Raw genomic sequence first — 17,529 nt, 5'->3', positions numbered from 1 at the left:
TTAAGTTGACAAAAGACAATCTTTAATTTTATAAATGTTCACCCAACTGACGAATCCAAACATCCGTTTCAAAGTTCTTTCAAAATTCAACCATTTTCAATGAAAGCACAAAAAACCACTTCCACAGTTTCATCTTGAAACAGTTGCAAGTTCCACATAAACAAAAGCAGGCTTGGTTAATACAAATAACTATGAAATAAGTATTAAGTACTGATCATTAAGTAGCAATGAAATGATTAAAGATACAGTAAGTTTCCTTCTACAGTATGACAGTCCTTCAAGGCACTAGAATACATCCACAGTTTTGACAAGGCGACTGATAACCAGCAGTCGCCACCAGCGCTCTGGCATTTTTTGGTTCATGTTTTAAAAAGAATCTGCAGCAAATCAGTGAGGGAATGTCTCTTGCAAGGCATCTCCTTGTATTGTCTAAGAACTAGAAATAAAAGTCTAATCGTGACATTAAAAAGATTATTTCCATAATACATGCACTTTAAATAACTAACGTTCTGCTTATTCTTTTGGAGTTTCTGCTAATACCATCTGTATTAGCAGCAATTATGCTTCCTATGCAAGTTTCTGCAGTAATTAATTCCTTCCATCCAAGATTTTGAAAACCATTGTTGAGACACAGATCATTAAACTTCTTCTGAATGGCTAAATCACTTCCTCTGTGATGCACAAGTCAAACTCTACACAGTTCTGCCATATCGTCAAAAGAAGCTTTTCACTGTTAGGTCTGTTAGTTTTCCCACCAGGAGAGGAACCTTTAAAGAGTTTGAGAGCTTCCGTTACAGAGCAGTGCTTTCCGTATCATTGTCAATGTCGAGCATGAGATGGTTGTGCAGTTCTTTGCTCGCTGTCTCTGTAAGAAGCTCCGAAGAAGGGTTTTGAAGTGGTTCTTGAATACTGGAATTGGAGTCTGCACAAAAAAATGGAAGAGCAAGTTTAGCAGCCTGGACAGGGACATCTCATTCACTAGTGTATTTCTGGTGCATTTCCTCAGAAAGAAAAGGGAAAGGAAAGATCAACAGAGGCTTTTCAAACAGAGGGCTGGCACATATGTGCACATGCACACATGGACACAAGAAGGCTAAGCCAAACTAAAAAGCTTACGTTTGAGTTGCTTCTCCTGCACACCTTTTTTTAGTCTTGTACATAAGAAAAACATTTCTTTCTGACGAATGGAAGACAGCAGGTACGATTTAGTATCAGATTCCTCAATGCCCCTTAAGAGTGATACGTTACTCCAGACTTTCACGTCAAAACACAATGGTCACTCAGCAAAAAAATTTGGCACCTAAATCATCAGCCAGGTAACCACTACCTATGACTTTTAGAAGCAACAGGAACATGTATGGTGTCAAAAGGAGGCATTGTCACAAGAAGAGGAAGAAACTATTTAAATCAAATGCAGATTAAACCCCTTTCCTGTGTATAAAAGGGAACATCATGTTCTTTGCCACTTCTGAGGGGAGGAGAATTTTGTTCAAGCCAAGGTGTCCAAGAAGGACCTCAAAATGTTGCATTTCTGGTGACTGACTGCCCTGGTAGGTAGAAGACCAGAAAAATCTGTAACAGTTCAAAAAACGTAATTGAAAAATATTAAGTCAGTATTTTGGAAAGCTAATTTATAATATGCCACGACATCACTTACTGCAATCCAGCAGCTGTTCCAAATAGAAACTCATTTAGATCATTTCAATCAATAAGGAATCCAAATAAATACCTTGCTTTTGAACATAGGTGGCATAGACAGGCATCCTATGAAGACTTTGACTCGTATCTCAAGCATTAAGTCTTAGATTTAGCCCAGAAGTTACTTTATAAAGGTTCAAGTTGAAAGTTTTGAGCTAAATGACACGGCAGAGGCGAAAGCAGGCAGAGCACTGCAGTCCGAGTGCAGCCTCCCCTGCTCCCCTCTCGGCCCGTGACCAGAGCGCCAGCCAGCCTCAGGCAACTCGCAGTGTCCTTTTGTATTCAGCGATACTGTTAATGTGGTAGCTGGAACTCCATCACCTTGTGGTAGCTGGAACTCCATCACCTTGTGGCCTGACACCAACTGGCTTGCCTTGCACAGGACAGTTAAAACGTTCTCATCTCTACTGCTGCAGCTTTCCCAAAAACACGATTCCAGGATTTATGTTGTTTTCTTGTGAGGTGTGAACTATAAAATTTCTCCCAAGTCTTGTATCAGAGTCTTGAGGACTACCATATTCTGCTAAGATAGCGCTTCAGTGGTAAACGAAATCATCCAGAAGGCACAGAACAAACCATCAGTACTGTTATGACTCGTTAAACACCATCATCCTGGGGGAATCTTTTAAACAGATTTCTCTCCCCAGCCCTCATTCTCATTTTGAAAATCAGCATCCTGGTTACTGGGCTACACCCAGTGAACAGTGCCTTGTGGCACCTACGAGACGGTCACTGTTCAACAGACCTTTGATAGCAATGAAGAAATAATCACTGGGGCTACTTTAAAACCAAACCTTTTCACTTAGCCTCACATTCAGGTGCTGAAAATAAGTCCCCGATCCATGAAACCAAGTTTCATAACATCAGCAGCTCTCCTTTATCCCAACTATACTGTATAGCTGTTGTTTCTACAACAGATGAAAATTTAAGTACTTTTAAAGTCAGTTGATTTAAACTTTAGATTTTTTTAGTCATTTTTACTATTGCTAACAGAAGCAGTATTACATAGAAGAATAAACTGCAATGGTGTGAGTTCCTAAAATTCTTCTTGCATTTTTCCCTTACTCAAAATGTTCCACACTGAGCTTGACCACAGAAGAGATGAGCACAGAACCAAGCAGCAGAGGCACTGCGCTCTCCCGAATATCTAACAGTACCTACTGTTACCTTTCAACTTTCATCTAAAGTATGGTTCAAAAGGTGTACTTCCACTTTAGATGCAGGCACAGTTGTTCTCCCTACCACGACTGCATATTGAAGGACGAATCGGAAAAGGAGGTAACTGGAAGTGTGAGGTGACACAGGAAAGGAGCATTTGTGACAAACAATGGTACAGCTACTTCAAATACTAAATGAAACTCTGTACAAAACACGTGGATTTCTAGATAGGATTTTCTGTACGTGGAAGAAGTACAATGTGAAACTGGCCAGTCAAAACATGAACAACTTTACACATTCTAGTCTCCAATACTTTTAGTACGTTAATGTAAGAGCGAGCATCAAACAGCCATTCTTTTTGCATGCCACGCTAATGATAATGCAAGCAAGCAGTGTTATTTGTGACAGGTTAGTAGTGGGCATTAGCACACACATGATTATGAATTAGCAACATTTTTGGCCAATCATATGCCTTTTCCTTACCATTGAACTTTCCAATACAGTTCCTACTGAATGCAGGTCAAACATCTAGATTATTTAATAAAATTTGATTAGAATATTCTTTTCTAGGGCTTACTACTTTAATACCATAAAACAGAATTTGAGGCATTACTGAAGTCCAGTACATGGACAAAGGAATTCAACAGTATCCTGAAAACAATTCAGAATTCCTGTTCTGATATTATGAAGTTTGCTGGCAACTTAATTTTGGCTTCCTTTATTCCCATCTGTCTTCCCTTGTTCCACTATTCAAGGTTAAAATTAAAACCAGCTATTTCACATTGTGAATTAAGTCAGCCAGCCTATAATAAGTGCTTGTATGTGCACGTGTAGATGTTAGAGCAGATACTCTTACGTAATATGCAGTGGTGTTAATTCAGAACAAACATTAATCCCTTAAAAAAGATTGATCTGGAAAAGGTGGGTGATCCTGTACAGAGTGTACTGCTGTACATAAGTCTGAGTATCACTTCAACTGTTCCCCAGGTGGTTTGGGGTTTTTTTGGGGCAAAACATACTAGATTTTTCTAGGTTCCTTCATCAGTTCTGCTAGAGAATCCTTCATTGTCAGCTTTCTTTTACTGGCTTTCCTGCATGGCAGCTTTCACACTATTGTTTACCGTACACAACTTATGTGGCCAATTTGCTACGGTTTGCACTTGAAAGGAATAGTATTAAGCCTCTCCAGTTTTAACACTGTTTCATTTCAACACTGTTGATTTCAATTTTTTTTTATATTTACCCAGACTACAGGACAGTCGTGTACCTCTGTTATGCCTGTAACTTAACTGAGAAGGAGTCAGCACTAAGTTGTAATTCACAGACTCCCCCACTAATAAAGCAGCCCCCTGCACACCAGCTGGATATTATTTAGAAGGCAAGCATTTCTCCAGTTACACTGGGGTAAAACAAATCCTGCTTGTCTGCTACCATTAAAGCAACTTCCTCAGAACCAGAAAAATTCCCAAATGAAAACAAACACGGTCAACCTATGAAACACGACTTAGAAATTAAGGTTAAGTCTCTCCTTCAAGTGTGACTCATCAGCACTGTTCCCATTCTTAACTTATTTGTAAGTGCTGTAAAGATCCGGGCCCCAACCTTATTTCTGAGTTCAGTTTTGAAATAAATTCCTCTTGTATTTTAAAGATACTGACAAAAAGAACAGAAGTACAATAAGGAAAAGTCTGTTATTTTAAAAAGCAAAGCTACTTTTTAGTTGCTTAAGCAGCTCATTTACCACTAGTTTCTTGAATTTAAGAAAACTGTACTTCCAACTTGACTTCTCAATCCAATACTAATTTTAGTCTTTCCTGTAAGCAGTCAAATCTTGAGATAATTCAGGAATGCAGCCTCAACTTTTTCAGCCTGTCATGCAGTTGTTACCTTAAAAAGGTAGTGTCTCTAACCCATTACATATGACTAGTAAGATTATTAATGTGTCGTTTGGCAGCTGTGATTGAACAGACTAGTACTATTAGTGAGGCTGGAGCTGACAGAATGCAAATGCAAACATGCCAGAACGCAGATGCTGCTGGGTGCTTTTCTGCAAAGGGTTTTAGTCACATGAACATGTATTTTGCCAAATAAATTCCAAGTAGTTAAAAATAACTGAAAACCTAAAGTGAAAGCTACATTAAAATGAAACCATAAAACACTGAATTGTAGGAAAAACACATGAGCTTCAGTATTTGCCTGCGCTGATGAGAACAAACCTGTTTTAAATGGGTCACTGCTTCACACTCGACTTGTGGACTAGCAGTTCTGGTGACTTTGTGTGAAGTGTTACTCAATTATAGTTATTTTTACAATTTGTTCTAAGGAGTAACTTAATGTTCACAGGACTATTAAAATTAAGCAGCATAGGTCTTAAAATCTCTTACAAACAGAATGATATGTAGTAATGAGATAACACAGAGTTGACAGAGAGCACATATTCCAAAGCGCATATACAAAATAAAGCTACAAATAAAATATTGCTGTGCAGGAGCATTTTAGCTTATATTGCATGTTTCGGGTAAGTACAAACCTTATTCGCAGTAACCATCCCCACCTGTGAAGGCATCATGGGGTAAAGCTGTTAGGCAATAGAATTTATAATTTGCATTCCAATACATTAGTCTTATTCTAGAGAAGCTACAGTGTCACTGGAAAGTTTTAACCATTATTAAATAAGTAGATTTAAAAGCATTAGTCTCCTACATTCATTAACTCTTCCTTCAGAATTTCCTAAAATAAGCAGAGACTCAGCAGGAGAACATTTCAAGATCTGCTAGTTTTGACTGTTCTCAGCAGTTACCTCCCCCCCTCCCGACTTAAATTAACATTATCCCTATCAAACCAGTAACTACAACCTCCACAAAGTTCCTGTGAGAAGACAAAAAGTTTCTCCTTACTTCACAAATGTCTCAAAACAGAAAAAGAAGGCTGCATTTAAAATATGAAGATCTATCTAGAAATTGACCTAAGATATACAGTTAAGTGCATGTGATTCTTCAGCTTCTGGATGCCCAACTTAAAAGCCCATCAGGAGACTTCGTTATCATAAGGTAAAACCTTCACTGTGTTAGTATCTTGTCTATTAGAACATGTATCAGTGACCACTTTTGGCATTTTATTATCTTCTGTATGTGCCAAAATATGCTATCCTTGGCTACACCTTCTCCCTCCTCCAAATATTTTGTTTTTTGGCAGCAGATGTATAAGCATAATGGAGACTGCCATGATGCTGAGCCTCGAGAAAGCTCTAGAGAGTTGGTTGCTTCCAAAGTAGGAAAAAAAGAAAAAGGCAAGCTAATCTACCCTTTCCCCCAAACCCTTCTGCCTCAGGAATGCCGACCTTCACTATGGAAGTGCCCCAAATCCTTCTGCACAGAACAGGTGGGTGAGCATTTTAACTGGAAATGAGCGACTTAGTATTTTAACTGTTATTTGTGGTTTTCAGTCCCCACCCCCAATTCATTTACAGCTACAGACATTATTTTCTTCATTTCCACTCCCTGAGGAGACACCGAATAGGGAAGAATCCACTCACCTGTTACTATTTTGGAAGCTGTTTGCGTGGGATTTGCAATAATACCATCTCCAGCCAGCTGAGAAGGAGGATGAGGCGGAGGGGGAACACTAGGTCTATTTCTGGGTTTTGGTACCGGCCGTGGCCTCGGCAGTGTACCACTCTGAGGTGGAGAGTGAGACTGGGAGGTTTCTTGAGTAGATGGCTGTGGCAGTGACGATGGGGAACTAGTATTATGTTTTCCTAGAGGGGGTGTATCGGGTGGTGTTGGAGTCTGCGGAGGAGTGTAACAGGGCTGCTCTGGTCCGTGCTCACTGCTGGGTGCAGCAGGAGGAGATGCTTGACTGTTTGATTTGGGCTGCAGTGGAGGAGTAGCCTGTGTTGGGGGCTGTGGTGGTGGATGGCTGGGAGCCTGTATTGGGGAAAGGCTGCTGGAATATCTCCGAGGTGCAGAAACCTGGGAAGTAGATGTCTGGGCTGCTCCTTGGTTTGCATGTTGAGCAGGAGGAGAAGAACTTCTAGCAGGTGGTTTTGGAGAGACAGAGGGTGGCTGAGCAGCTGGGGCAGAATTTTGGCTTCCTGGCTGCCCTGGCGGTGGGTTGGCTGGCTTGGGAGGGGCTGGAGCAGGCTTCTTAACAGCTGTTAAGAGAAGAGGTGAGATTTCATGGCTGTGTATTGTGAAACCAAAATCCTGAAAGAAAGAAATCAGTAGCACAAAAGAATACTCAAGTACATGATCAAAATAAAATGGTGTATTATCAAATAAAAGCGATATCAATAGGAAGCTACAGAAGTTTGTCACAGGTTTACTAATCAATAGCCTTTGAGTGATTTTGTTAAACAGCGTCGGTAACATTAGTACCAGCATTCATGAAAGAGTCCAAAAGTCCAAAGATGCATTTAGCTACACCTTAGTGAAATGCAAGCAAATTAAACCATTGTCTGGAATAAAAGAAGAAATACTGATAAAGTTATTTTAGCAAGCATTTTTGCAGTACATAAAGAATTGGAACTTAGTGGCTTGAAAACCAAATGAAACACACCTCTCCTCATTGAATGGGGACTGGGACCTGCTGCGTTCTGCGGCTGATTAACAGAAAGCTGGTTAGTGCTGCTTGTTGACTGGTTCTGGACAGTGGCTGCGTGCCCACCATTTCTCACGGGTGGAGGAGTAGCTGAAGATGTGTTGTCCTTAGATTTTGAGGTACTGAAAATTAAAAATCCTAAATCAGAAGATGATCGTAAAACGCCTTGCCCAGATCAGCTGCACCCATTCAGGTTTACATTACGAACTGTGCTATAGTTCCGATCCTCAAACGCTTCAGAAAAACTTCCACACTGGCTGGTATTTACCAAGACTGAACGGTGCTACAACTCTTCAAACAAGTGGCAAGCAGGCTTTAGGCAAGCCTGTACAAACAATTACCAAAATTAAATCAGGCATCCAAGTAGTTCTGCAGTGTCACAGTACCTGTTTGAATGCAGTACTGATACCTAGGAGTACAGCCTCCATGCTAATGCATCCTCAGGGCATTTGCAGATCCTCTAAAAACAGACTCCCAACATGAAAGTTCATATAAATTTTCATTCAGATATACCTATTACCCCTATAACTGTTAGCTTTTTCAAAACATTGCTATAGCATCACATCCAATTCGCTGGCAGTTATCTGGTAGACCTAGCTACTAAGGACCACATGATGGCAATCTGTGAAGCTCTGCCAGAAAAAAAAAAAAAAAAAAGGACATGAACCAGCTTGCTACGTATAGTATACGGGCAAGGCAGATGTAGTCCTCACCACTGAAGCCCCTGGAGCCTTTGGAAGCCCTCGGGAGGGCCCAGGGACTGCGAGAGCCGGGCATGGAGAGAGGAGAGGTTCTTTTCCCTTCATTGACTGGCTGAAGCCTTCTCTCCACCCTACCTGGAATTAAGCTTTAACTTGCTGGGAGACCAGAACTTGTTTTGAGGGAGCAACTCCTGTAAAATCTTTGAGACTGAGATCAGGACAACTCAGCTCTTCCTGACCCTTGGCTATGAAGACAACAGAATTGGGGGGAAACACAGCACTCGAGTGTGAACCAGCCAAGGTGGTACTGGGCAGTGCCCCCTCCTCTTGCTATGCACTTGCAGTCTTCACTCACTTCTCTATAGTCTCTTGCAGCATCTTACTCATCTCAGATGGACTAACACCTTTCAGTCACTTTTACTGGCACATTGCAATCCTAATTTCTCCAGATGCTGTTAATAAATTGCAAGTACCTGAACACAGAGTTTGTGCAGATTTTAAATGCAGCTTTTAGACACTATTCTCAAGGTTTTGTTTTAGCTGCCTATGCCACAAAAGACATCTGTGAAGGAAATATTAGTCTGCAGGGGATTTCCGAATGAGAAGTTTTTGTAAAAGTGTCACCTGAGAACAAAAGCTATATGAAAGGAGTCAATGCTGCATTGAACTCCACGGTGGTGTCTTACTGTAAGATGCAGTGTGAGAGGTTGATGTCTGGAGAGCACTACAGGCCTTTACATGTGGTTTGTTATATCTCTCAGGCCACAGAAATATCGAAAGCAAAGTGCTGCTTTCACCATACATGAAAGGAAGAGTCAAGGCTACTGCAATTAGCCTTGGAGTCCACGTATACTAATACTGGGGACATGATCACACGGAGTTTCAACAGTAATTAAGTAGCAAAAAAGCCTGTATGTATGCTTCTCCTAAAGAAACTAGTATTGAAATATGATAAATCGACTTCCAGTTTTCTAGCAAGCAAGTCTGGTCATCACTAACACTTGCTACAGACAAAAAACAAAAAAGACAAATCCAGATAACGTGTACAAGTAACAACAAACAAGACCAACAGGTTTCTAGTATTGCCAGTGGTAGGTTTTGTTCTTTCAGCAGCAAACTGATGGTCATACTATGTGGACACCTCTAGAGTATAACTTGGAAAGGTCAACATGGGTAGCAGAAGTACAGCCTTTTTCAGTATTTTTCATCATCATTTTTCTCCCCAAGAATTCTCTTACTTTAGAAGATCAATTCTGGAACATACAGAACAATGTATGTTATTTTAGAAGATCGATTCTGGAACAATACACATGGCAAGAGAGTTCTCGCACAGTGCTTCTGCCCGCATCTGAAAAGGCTTCACACATGACAACATGCATTCCAGGTAGAAGAGGTGCCTTGTGAAGCAGATACAGTTGACACATCAGTCTGCTGCTGAAGCAGCCTGCTAAGACACTGCCAGCAGAAGCCATGCCTCTTACCTGACATCCTCATTTCCTTGACTTTGTAACTGTTCTGCTGTGCCAGCAGAGAGAGCAAAACCAGCACCCACTGGGCTTGTTTCAGCCACAGAAGTTTGTGAGTGCTGCTCCGCTCCAGACTGAGCCAGCACGCCAGCCTCCGTGGGTGGAAGTGGTGGCTGGAAAGCTGGGGATGTGTGCTTTCTATTTATAGTGCCACATCTCCGAGGATTCGCTTGGAAGTCCATAACCTTGACACCAAAGCTACAGAAAGAAGAGAGAGTAAACACACCACGCCAGCCAACACCAGGTAACTAAAGCAACAGGACAATTGGCTGTTATAACCCACAAAGACAAACGCAACCCCTGTTGCTTAGCATGCAAAGCAGCAACAAGGAAAGCTTCAACTTTCTGCATATAACACCATTAACGTTAAGACATGCAACACTATTTGGCTTATCCACACAGAGGGGTAAGCTACACAAGTGGAACAAGCTACTCAATTACATTTGAAGACAGACATTGATGACAATGAGGTCAAACCACTCAGTAATTTTACACGTAAATACATACATTTCCTTACATACCAGAGTATCTCCTCACCGAATATATTTTGCCACATGAATTTTGTTTCTATTACACGCTAAGTTGCAGTACAGATTTCAAGACAGACAAAAAAGCCACTGGATATACGCTATGATTTGTGTTTAAAGGAGAATTATGGATAAATGGACTAAAATTCTAACAGGTTTTAGAATGCATACAGCACATCCGTTCTAGAATTTAATTTTATTCTTGTTGTGTTAAAGACTGAATCTTGAACTGATTTTCTTCTTCCTCTGTCAGTGCTGATAAATTTGCATGTGGCTAGCCATAGTTAACATTCAGGTAACAACATTTGCATAAACAGCTAAAAACAAAACAGCACATCACTTGAATATTCATGATATGAGTGATAATAAATGAACGTTACACACTACATGTTATATGGGAAAACAGCATGTTTTATTTTTATTTTTTAGCATACTACTGTTTGCTGTGGTATACTGTACCATCATCAACTCAGAAGTCTTATCATGAAGGCACCAGGTAACACCACCTCAGCTTATGGGCTTTGAAAAAGAAGCCATGGAATATCAGAAGTTAGATACTGATAGATGCTACTATATACACTTCTGTTTCAGTGGATTTTAGACCCCCCAAATCTGTAATAGGACAATTGGAAGCAGTAATTATCTGCTTGTTTTTTATCATGCATAGAGTATAACTGGAAGCAAATACCAGTACACTACCTTTGAACCTTCCTCAGGCTGCAACAACATGGGGGGGAAATAAATCACTATTGTTACCTATAGTATTTCCATGAAATTCTCCTCCTGCAACCAATAAAAGTGTGTCCGATTACAGCCTCCTCGGTAGTCCAGCTCTCAGGAGTGGGCTAATAATTGAAATCTAACCCGAGAATGAAACATACCTTTCCTTCTTTAATAAATCCCCTTCCATTACAGTCATACTAACAGGCCTCTTCCGTTCCAGTGTCCCAGATTCATATTCATTCCCAGTGTGTGACAAGTGATTTGAATTAACAGCAGGAATTGCAACAAATGCCCCAGACACATTGAAATCTTGATCTGAAAGAGAGACAGAGAGAATGCATACTAAGACATACATATACAAAATGGTGCCTCTCACTGCAAAAAGCTGTCGGAGGTTTACCTGCGTAGGATTATCACAAATACAAAATTCTTTTAACTATGGCAAGAATTTACCTCCAGGGAAGAACCAGTCTGCGTGCTGAATAATTGGCTCAATAACTGCTACCACATGGACTGAAGTTGCTGCTGCCATTTCAGCAAGGGATCTGCAGAAGAAATTTGTAGAACACTTTACACAGAGTTCTATCAAAGTAAGAAAATGAAAAAAATTCATACTACCTAAATGACAAATTATGCTAAGCATGATGTATCAAGACTCCTAAGTACCACATAAAGAGCAACTTCACACTTTGATGAAATCTAGACTATTCAGTAACATGCACAGCGTTTCAAAACACTCCTAAAAAGGTGCATGCCTAAAAGGATCTGGAGGCACAGGTTGAAAGAACATTTGAAATATTTTTTAGGCAAATAGTCTGTTGCTGTGAATAGTCTACATGATTTAAAACAATCTGACAAGAAATTCTACAGCTTCATGGAAGTTCTGTTTTGTAGCTTTCCTAAAACAACTTACCCTTCATTCTTTGCCCATAACAAGTTGGGGCCCAAGACTATTGCGACATTGCTGGGTGTCATTTTGTTAACATCGCTGTTCTGTGCAAGCTTTGCTAAAAATTTGATTAAATACCTACAAAAAGGAAAGAAATAAGTAAACAGGAGTAACTAAGAGCATTTCTTGTTGAAAGGAACTAAGTAAAAACTCAAGAACTCGTAAAGACAGCTCCCAACAAAACAGAAATAAGACAAACAGCCATCTTGCTTGGTAGCTGGCTACTAAGTTTCTACTCATGATTCTACTCTGAATCACAAAAGTTGAACTGGGTAGTAAAGAAAGCATCTCCCGCTTTAGCAAAATGGAACTACAGAACTATTATGTTTTCAGAAAAAACATTTAGATTGAGAATGCCTACTCAACAGCTATTTTCATATCCTGTAATGGAACTTCCACGCTTCTAGGAGTCACCAAAGGTGGTTTTATTCCGATTCATTCCCAAAAGGCAAAACCGAAAGGAAAAATAACATGTGTAAGATACATCCACGTGGTTTCTAAGACTGGAAAATACAATGAAGAGCACAGCTGGTGAAAAGTCAGGTACTATTGCCAACAGCATGACCCTTAAGTAGAAGGGTTCTGCGCCTCACTATTTCATTACAGTCAATAGTGAATTAACTTGACTGAAAAAGTCTACCACCAATGCACACCAACTACTTGATAAAACAGGATGTCCTTTTATAAACCTAACTGAATTTGGCCAAGAAAAAAAACCCTGGATTAGACTTTTGGTTAATCAGCGTTGAAATGTAGTACTCTAGCATCAAAGCGGCTGTGCTGTAAGTCAACAGATGTTCATACATACCTGAAATTAGCATGATAATGCTTAGGTAATCTGTTACAAATTCTCCATAACTCTTGCAGCTTCTTATCCTGGTCCTGAATACTGAAAGGAAAAAAAATTGTTACATCTTACTTTCAGATCAGAAAACTGTTGTTTCTGCAGTGAACAAAGAGATGACTGTATAACCTTCCATTTATGCCAAATAAATGCAGTGTTTTGTATTCAGTAATTCAGTAACCTGCTAGTCAAATCGCTGAATTATCTCTACCTGCAACGAAAGAAAACTGCTCAAGCATCAATACTATGCAGCCAATAGTCTGAAGCAGCCCTTATGTTTAAACATAAAATAGATAATTCACCACATTTTTGTGCAATTAGTATTAAGCTAAACCACAAAATTTAAAATAATTTGTTACACAAAATATTTACCTGTTAGAGCAGAAATGAGAAAGTAAACTGTGTGAGCTTGGTCTTTTCTTTTGAATTCATACAAGAACCACCAAATTTGATAAAAATATGTAGAATGTTTTCATATATGACTATTTTTAATATGCTTACTTTGCAGCTTGTGTCCATTCTTCATATAGACTGTAGGTCATTAAAGGTTCTGGCAACTCTCGCAAATAGGATTTCAAGGCACCTGCAATGCAGACCAGAAACAGGCTAGCTTTTTAGCCAATGCTTTCAGTCTTCATTTAAAATTCTGTCCTCAGATCTGCAATTTCATCTATGCAATAGGACTCAAGTTCCATCCAATGAAACAGTGGGAAGACCTGACACTTCCACAGTATATCTGCTCAACACTTAACACAAAAGGTCTTCCAGTAATTACTGTGATTTGACAGAAACATGTACTATAAAACTATGAATCATCTCTTCAGAACAAAGACCTTATTCAAGGTCTACATATGGCTCTCATCTCACTTGATCATGTTAACACTCGTCATGAGGGGAAATACGGTATTTGGATTACTATGATCACCTGAATTTTAAACACCGCTCTGTCACGCAGACATGAATACATCAAGTGTGATGAGCATGCGTACCCTATACTTATCTGTGTTAAGTTGTGCAATGAAGTGAACTTTCAATTTATTTTCATTCATAGTTTATCTGCAGAGATCAACACCTTACACTGCAGCCAGTCAACAGTTAAATGAACAGCATAAACTTGCGTTGTATCTATTTATACCTGGTTTTGATTCAGAACATTCACAATACCTGCAACAGCATGGGGATCGGAATAAAATTCGTCAAGCTGGGAAGTTGAACAGTCCAAGGCAGCTTTCAGCTTTTTTAACTTGGAGGCTCCAGCAGCAATTCTGAATAAGCCCTGCATAATAAAAATAAAATGTATTTGACTGGTAACAACAGGTTAGTACAAGCATGAAACAGCAGAAGTTTTATGACAGCCTCTTTCAGAACAGTTTCAACTTTGGTGTCTTCACCTTACACTGTTATGACCTAGCTGGCTCTTAACACGTCACTGCCATCTGACAATGTTTTAGTTCCCTCTAAATAGGCCCATTCCTAATTTTTCATTCTAGGTGCATTCATCTCAAAGATACTTCAAATAGTGCTGAAGATTATTCTGTTGCAAAAGATTTATCATCTACACTAATGAACAAAATTACTTAAGCAACTTGTTAAAAAGTAGACACCAGTCCATGAGTTTGACTGAGCTCTTTTTTCCTGTCCTTCATAGCATGCGATCTAGTATCACCTACCTCCTCTCTCATTCCCGTTTCCAAAAGCATCATTACACAGGCTTCAATAGGGACTGCAATTTCACGACCACTGCGCTTGAGATGCTCTTCTAATGGAGTTCCAAAAGCTGGTTTTTCAGTCCATTTGTCTAGTTGGAGAGTATCAAAACACTGAGCAAAATATCTAACAAACACTTGAATTATGTCCCAGACAGGAAAAGACGACAGCCTCCAGTACCGCAAAGAAATTTTCAGAATACAGTAGGAGTTTTACAGCCCTTGATCAGTAAAGTCCCTTATATCATGAGTAAAGAGAAAATGAGCCTGCTGGTGTTCAAGAAAAAAAAACCACTCCTGCATCTTTCTGGATGGAATATCGCACACAAATCCTTTGTGTAACTGGAAGTACGTGTCCCGCTAGGCCTCAACACAAGTGCCACCACATGGCTGTAAGTCACATTAATTCTGATTTGCCAAGACACCAAAAGGCTTAGGTTTGCAAGAATCTTTGAGGAAAATTTTGTCCAGATTGCACGACCTGGGCTGATCTTAGTTTTAACTGTATTTAAGGTGGATAAAAACCAAGCTGTTAACACGAAGTTTATTGCTGATTTAAGGAATCAGCAACTTAAAATGGATGTTAGCAGCCCCAATGTCTTACATTAGAATTACCACATTAACAGCCCATCACTAACGCTTGCACAAATTTTCAATTCAATTTCTCCGTTGTTGCTTAACTCTGAAAGTCAAAATTGGCACAAGTTTCTCCAAACTGAATGTGAATTTCCTGTTTCCTACTATTTATTTTTGCACCCATTTCTGCTGTCTTAATTGAAAAAATGCAGATGTAAAAGGTTATTGTTAGTACAGATGCATTATTTCTTTTATGTGGAAAAAAGGTCAAGAAAGATGAAGACTTTGAGAGTCCTCTGAAGACACAATGTGCTTCTGCAAAGGATTTAATTTACCCTTTTTGTTTATGAAACCACATCAACTGCATCCCTCATAAGGCTTTAGTTCCTCTCATTCATTAACACACCATGAGAGGCACATGCCATTTTCCCCAGTTTTGCAAGTTACAGCAAACATTAGCAAGAGAAATCTTAGTAATTGTTCAAAGTCACAGTAATATACACGACAGCTAGAAACACAACTGAAGTCATGCCCTACACTTAGACGTTAGATACTGGACCACTTAGACAACATGCCTCCTAGCCCACCTTCCAGGATGGCTAATCTGTTCTGAAGCGTTTGTCATATGAAGCGTTTGTACAAAGCAGCTAAGCAACAACAACAAATTTAAAGCAGTCGTATTTGTAAACAGAGAACCTTCCATACAGCCATAATGCAGCCCTGATTCTGTGTAAGCATCATTTGTTTGCATTACCTCACCTCCCATCAGATCTACAGAGTACAGATATTCTATATCATCTTTCAGCAAGATGCTCATATTTCTTGACGTATTTAGTTTAATGGTTCATCTTTTACAACTTGCATGTGGTCCACAACTGAAGATACTTGAGTCTTGCTCAGCTCAGATTATATTTTTCTCAGACTTTGTTCAGCCTATTTCTTGTTCAAAGCAATTAGCAGATTAAGAGACAGTATAGCCAGTATTAAGGATAGCAATTTCAACAACACACAGTGCATCTTCATACCAAACCATTAATGGTAACACCTTAACTCCCATTGACAATGGAAAGCTTAGTAGCACGGGGAAGAAATGAAGCTGTATTACTTGCTTTTCTTAACTGCTGATAATCAACACAATAATGTGAACACTCCATTAGCCAGCTGTAGTGCAGTGGGCACACTCGGAAAAAGGATTGCATAAAAGAAGGAAAAAAAGTCAAGCTCCTTAGGAACAAGGGCAGTTTTTCTGATAATCGCCTAGTAATAATTCAAGAAGCAAGGACCCTAAAAAGTTCCTAAATCACAATGAAACTTTAATTGGCCTAAAAAGCCAGGTATGAATTAGCAAAAAGTCACATGATATCAAGGAAGAAGTGCAAGCAAATAGAAAAATCCTTCCTTTACCCTCTTGGGTATTGGATAGATCCTTAATATTTTATTAGTGTGTTAAAATATGGCTGCAGAACTCCAGAGAACACAAAGATGGAATTATGCTTGGGAATGTAAAATTGTTAAGTAGATCAAAATGACCTTATTAAATAAGTCTGCATGCAAGAGAATCAAGATAAAGGAGGAGAATATTGTGCATAGGTGGCACAGGCAAGGAGAAGCATCAGCCAGAGCACAGGTTACTTTACCTTGATGGGCTTGAATTTCGGGTAGGACCTTTTCTATGACTGCTAATGCTTTTCTATGGTAATCTGCTTGTGCTTCTAATAACTGAGAACAGAAGCCACATTTTAAAAACAAAAAGAGCATTAGCTTCTGATGAGCACATAAAACAAGACTAGAAGGTTTAGCACACAAAATGTAATCTTTGAGAATTGAGTGTCTATGCACATACGTGCTGCAATCAAAGTCGTACTGAAAAAATACTCACCATAACAAAACATCTAGCATATTCCCCCTCTTTGGACACAAAGTTATACATGTCTGCTGCTAGTTGATCCTTTGAAAAAGAAAAGAATGCAAAACAGTACATCAAGTTTACAGGGGCATTTCAACTTGTACAGAAAGACAGAAGTATATATGTTTATTTTGCCTGCAGTAAGTTTGAACTATCAATTCAGGCAGTACAGGAAGCCAGTAATCCACCTACTCTGCCACATGTATTCTTCCAAGCAAAATTCATTCAAAATGCCTAACTTTGTTTTATATAGCAAAGCTGCTGCCCACTTAAGTCAACAATTGGATTGTATGGCAATATGTTATTTACAGCCAATCCCTGCATACAAAGACAAATACTACTAAATGGTTTTTGGTGCTCAGCTCAACTGCAGCATAATGTAGTATTTGACAATTGAGAAGTGAAACTGAATGTGAACTGCTCAGAGCTGTAATAGTCAGAATGTTCCTTTTATGTCAGCAGTCTGAATTTCACCCAGGTAGCTCACACTGCATGACTACTCAGTGGCCTGAAGCACACAGACACCCTGCACATTTCAGTCAAGGCTAAGACACAGTTCCTTCTCATAACTGTCTCAGACTGAAACAGAAAGTAATGTAAAACACCCTTTTTAAAA

The 17,529-nt window shown here is 39.4% G+C and overlaps 1 protein-coding gene across 5 annotated transcripts in view; it reads right to left on the bottom strand.

The window, feature by feature from the left end:
* The window catches only part of ARHGAP17 (Rho GTPase activating protein 17), a 49,002-nt gene continuing 31,473 nt past the window's right edge, over window positions 1-17,529 (bottom strand). The window contains exons 8-22 of one of the 5 annotated variants that reach the window (XM_076351416.1): window positions 16,887-16,955; window positions 16,645-16,726; window positions 14,396-14,523; window positions 13,890-14,001; window positions 13,227-13,308; window positions 12,690-12,770; window positions 11,846-11,959; window positions 11,386-11,477; window positions 11,091-11,247; window positions 9,638-9,880; window positions 7,414-7,577; window positions 6,392-7,009; window positions 5,387-5,410; window positions 3,340-3,384; window positions 855-922 (exon numbers count right to left, since the gene is read on the bottom strand). In XM_076351416.1, the coding sequence (XP_076207531.1) occupies window positions 5,388-5,410; window positions 6,392-7,009; window positions 7,414-7,577; window positions 9,638-9,880; window positions 11,091-11,247; window positions 11,386-11,477; window positions 11,846-11,959; window positions 12,690-12,770; window positions 13,227-13,308; window positions 13,890-14,001; window positions 14,396-14,523; window positions 16,645-16,726; window positions 16,887-16,955 (1,965 nt within the window). In that variant the 3' untranslated portion in view covers window positions 855-922; window positions 3,340-3,384; window position 5,387. Of the gene's footprint in view, window positions 923-3,339; window positions 3,385-5,386; window positions 5,411-6,391; window positions 7,010-7,413; window positions 7,578-9,637; window positions 9,881-11,090; window positions 11,248-11,385; window positions 11,478-11,845; window positions 11,960-12,689; window positions 12,771-13,226; window positions 13,309-13,889; window positions 14,002-14,395; window positions 14,524-16,644; window positions 16,727-16,886; window positions 16,956-17,529 lie in introns of all 5 variants that reach the window. The other 4 variants (XM_076351415.1, XM_076351417.1, XM_076351414.1 and 1 more) reach the window with 4 other exon arrangements.

The sequence above is a fragment of the Aptenodytes patagonicus genome, chromosome 13 (assembly GCF_965638725.1).
Source record: "Aptenodytes patagonicus chromosome 13, bAptPat1.pri.cur, whole genome shotgun sequence".
Lineage (NCBI taxonomy): Eukaryota > Metazoa > Chordata > Aves > Sphenisciformes > Spheniscidae > Aptenodytes > Aptenodytes patagonicus.
The sequence above is the reverse complement of the archived record's forward strand: the minus strand, read 5'-3'. Positions and strand labels throughout refer to the sequence as shown.